At 31.4% G+C, this 4,671-nt stretch overlaps 1 protein-coding gene across 1 annotated transcript; it reads left to right on the forward strand.

Moving 5' to 3' along the window:
- Positions 1 to 2,903: 2,903 nt before the first annotated feature.
- On the forward strand, positions 2,904 to 3,566 carry LOC120271511 (zinc finger CCCH domain-containing protein 10-like). Its single transcript, XM_039278198.1, has one exon. The coding sequence runs from the start codon at positions 2,904 to 2,906 to the stop codon at positions 3,564 to 3,566; it is 663 nt and encodes a 220-aa protein (XP_039134132.1).
- Positions 3,567 to 4,671: the final 1,105 nt, after the last annotated feature.

The raw sequence follows: 4,671 nt of genomic DNA on the forward strand, positions 1-4,671 counted from the left end.
AATCTTCCATTTGGTTGCGCAAGCAATTAAGGATTCATTAATTATTTTTATTGGCTTGGTTTAGCAGCCTTAGTATTCTATGAATCAAAATTTAATATTATTTTTATGAGCTACAAAATGAAATTAACAGTCTAGTTGAAGCCTAGGTTGATGTTTGAGATCCAATGAAGATGAAGAAATGAGAATTATATTAAAAATTTAAAATGATTTCAAGCACGGCATCAAATACCAAATTGGAATTAAATAGGATATGATTTTAAAATAATTTTGATGCAAAGATTTTAAAAAGAAGGAATTTGGATTGTAAATATGTACTTGGCTTGTAGCAGGCAACAACTCAATGATGAGGATTAAAGCTCATTGATTCCATGATTCGTGCTTCCGACTCCAAGCTTCAGAACGACAAATGAATGAGAAGAATGAGATAGGGTTATAAAATTGAGTCTCGATACATGGGAAAGTGAATTAGTTTTTTTATAATAGATATTTTCACTTAAGCCCTTAGATAATTCTTTAATTGCTTTTATATAGATTATATTTTTTGGTTTTACTAGTAAAAAATTGAAAAAATAAAAAAATTCAATATTATCTAATGATTTTCTCAAAGTTGAGTGGGGGTAGTTGCCCCCACTGCCCCCACTCTAGATCTGTCCTTGGCGGAAGGTGTATTGCTAAAGTTGAAGATCCATAAGATGTTGGTTAAGGTGATGCTTCTAGGATAAGATCTCATTAGTTGATTATCGATATCTTAGGAGGGAGTGTTACAAATTTGTAATAAAAGTGTCTATTCTTTTTAAATTTATTAGACCATTATATTCTTGTTTTGCTTCTTTTTGTTAGTGGATTAATTCTCAGAGATTGGCTCCATAGACATATTCTTGTGTTCCCTTTCTCTTACTTGTAACTTAAAAAATTGATAATTCATGCCGACAAACATAATTAACATGTGCATCTTGGCATTAATTACTTTCTATATGAATTATGTGCAAATTATTTAATTTATCAAAACTAATAATTTATTTATAGTAAATTAAAATGATAATCAGCTTTATATCTAACACAAACCTCCAATCAAATATTGAAATATAATTATAAAAATAAAATAATCATATAATAATGAAAAATTTATCATGTATATTAGATTGAGGTTTGCATTTGATATATGATTTTAATAGAGTATGATATCTACGTATAGCAATGTGAATGAGTAAAATGTTAGACATATAAATCTTGACTACACCTCCAATCTACATCATTTTTTCCTTGTTGAGTAGGATGTTCATAACAACGATATATCAGGGACCCTTGATATTGGTTGTTATATAACCCTTTAAACTTCATTTTAAATGTTTAAAATAAATAAACATTTATAAGCTTTAAATTAATAAAATCCACAAGACAGTGTCTAACATAAAATTTGTTTTGTCAACAAATTAAAAGCAAGTTAGAATCTGAGTTGACAGGAAAAGATCCACAACACAGTATATGATATAATTCATTTTGTCAACACATTGAAAAAAAGTCGAGCTCTGAATTGACAGGGAAACCGTTTTTTATAAGTTAGATTCTGAATCGACAAGAAAACCGTTTTTTGTAAATCAGGCTCCGAATCGACAGGAAAAGAACCACAACACAGTATCCGATATAATTCATTTTGTCAGCACATTGAATCGACAAGAAAACCGTTTTTTGTAAGTCAGGCAAATCGACAAGAAAACCGTTTTTTGTAAGTCAGGCAAATCGACAGGAAGTCAGGCTCCAAATCGACAAGAAAACCGTTTTTTATAAGTCAGACTCTGAATCGACAAGAAAACTGTTTTTTGTAAGTCGAGCTCCGAATCAACAGGAAAAAGATGTTTTTTTGGTTTCGATTAACATAAGAGGAAAATTTTTCCTCTTTTCTTTACTATATATATAATTTTTTTTACTATATATTTATATATAAAAGAAAATAAAAAGGTTGCATTTTACATTTAATTCATGTCAAGAATTTTTAAGAAAATCAAAATAAATCATAATTGTTTACTTGTAATTTAATTGAGACTGGAATAGTTAACTAACAAGAAAATCATCTAATTACATTAATAGCTTTTCTACCATGCTAATCTACTATAAAAAAAAATTTAAATAAAAAAAATATCAAGTTATTTATAAAAGAAAAGAGACGTCAGCACCCGGACTAACTTTACTCTTTTGGAGATGATTAGAAAGGATAATTCTAACAAAGGTTTATATATAGAAAAATATTGTCATTCTAGAAATGGTTTTTAATATATATATATATATATATATATAAACACATTAGAGAGTCATTAAGAGTGTGCTCAGCTAGTGTATACCAGATAATATTCAAATTAATCTTTGTTTTATTTCATATACTCTTAATGAAAGAGTACACACTCATTCAATAAACCTGTGGTTTATCCACATTTTATCCAAAAAAAAAAACAAAAAAAAGTACACATATATATTAATATACAAAGATATAACCTGTGTGTTGTGATAAAGATGAATATAGTTCAAATAAAGAAAAAAAAAATTGAATAAGTGGTATCTATTTAAGGTTCAAAACAAGGTTGACTTAACACTTGCGCACTATCATGCATGCCCGGACAAAAACACTTATCTTTCATAAAGGCACTTCGTCCTTTAGTTCCCATATCGTCACCCCTTCTTCCTTTAAAGTGAGAAACATATATAGAAACCAAGAGAGATAGAGACTAGATATCTCAAGATCAACAAGAAAGACTGCTCCTCTTTTCTCTGTAAGTAGATAGATATCTCTTCTCTCTTATTTCTTTCTTCTTCTTCTTCATTTATTGATCGTCTCTTCTTTCTTTTGCCACCTTTTTTAGATCATGATGAACAACAAAGATGATGACTGCAACAAAAATAATTCACAGATGCCGATGTACTTCCGTTTGAAAATGAATTCAGGCAATACTATGGTCACCGTCGGCCACGAACTTGATGAGTTCTTAATGTATGATTATAAAATTCAACAGTGCTCCAGGACAAAGAACCATGACTGGATGTCTTGCCCTTTTGCTCACAAGGATGAAAAGGTTAAGCGTAGGGATCCTCGGAAGGTCCCCTACGCCGGTATCGCTTGCCCGGACTTCAAACTGCACAACGAATGCCCCCGGGGCCAGAATTGTAAGTATGCTCATGGTGTCTTTGAATTATGGCTTCATCCTTCCAGGTACCGCACTCGACTGTGCGGAGCTGGTGTGCTTTGCCTTCGCCGGATTTGCTTCTTTGCTCACTCAGAGACCCAGCTCCGTCCTGTGGTGTACAACGATGAGTGCTTTCTCCATCACCACCCGAACAATTCTTTCAGAGGATTGGATAAAAATGTCCCTACTGCCTCTTCTTCAGCGCCGGTGATGAGACCAAGGATAATGGCAGACACACCAAGAGAAACAACAAGATCAGCTACAACAACGGCAGCGTCATCAACTGGATTAATAAATGCATTGCAGAATAGAGATGTTGCTAGTGCAAGCATGGAAGAAGAAGAACTGGATTTGCCAGACATTAGCTGGGTTATAGATCTAGTGGGTTAGAAAATTGAATTCAATGCTAGTTAACTTTAATGGCATCAATAGATCTATATACTTATTTATGGGTTTTAATTTGTTGTAATGTTTATCATGTTTGAGATGTGTGTAAGACTGGAGTGAGTCTTGTTCGTTGTCATCAAGATATATCTATGTATATATATGGAAAGAAAAATGTTTATTATTATATTAAAATAAACTCTGGTTTTGGATAGTGACGAAGGAGATGAGTTGATAGAGTTGGGGGGACTTTGTCTTGTTCTTTGATGAGTTGGCATGTTCCTCAGATCTGCTCTTTGCTTCTTCTCTAAGTTAAAGTTCTTGGCTGTTTCAATTTCAGATTGGCATACGTGTTGTGTTTATCTTGAATTTTGATTTATCCTTTTGATACGTGTTGTGTTCCTCTTGAATTTTGATTTATGCTTTTGATACGTGTTGTCATCTTGAATTTTGATTTATGCTTTTGAGTTTCTTCTTCAATGTATTTGTTGGATAAGGGTTTTGAAATTGAAGGTTATGGTTTATTTTATTTCTGCATCTTCTTAATTTGGTGTTGTGTTTAAGATAGATTTCTTTTAGTCATTCATTTCTGGAGTTTAAAAATTACAGACTGCTAGGGTTTCTGATTTGAGTTTCATTTCTAAGATTTCTTTATCTTCTCTTGGGTTGAGTTTAAGACATATTTATTTTAGTGATCCATTTCTAGGGTTTCAAAGTAAAAGATTAGGGTTTTTGATTTGTGTATTATTTCTTGGGTCTGTATAAGATGAATGTTAGTGATTCATTTAGAAATAAATTTTAAGAAATGATTGAATGAATGGATGAATGAGTAAATGCATATATGTTAAATTAGGATTTCACAATTGTAGATTAGGGTTTCATGAATGAATGAATGAATGTATAAGTTAGATTAGGGTTTCTAAATTGGGGACTAGGTTTTCTTGTCAAGCATTGATTTCTGTATTTTCTCTTGGGATGAGTTTAAGACATACTTATTTTAGTGATTCATTTCTAGGGTTTCAAAGTAGTTGACTAGGGTTTCTGATTTGTGAATTATTTCTAGGGTTCTGTAATAAGATGAATGTTAGTGATTCATTTAGAAATAAATTTT

This window comes from Dioscorea cayenensis, chromosome 11, assembly GCF_009730915.1.
Source record: "Dioscorea cayenensis subsp. rotundata cultivar TDr96_F1 chromosome 11, TDr96_F1_v2_PseudoChromosome.rev07_lg8_w22 25.fasta, whole genome shotgun sequence".
In the NCBI taxonomy this organism is placed as follows: Eukaryota; Viridiplantae; Streptophyta; class Magnoliopsida; order Dioscoreales; family Dioscoreaceae; genus Dioscorea; species Dioscorea cayenensis.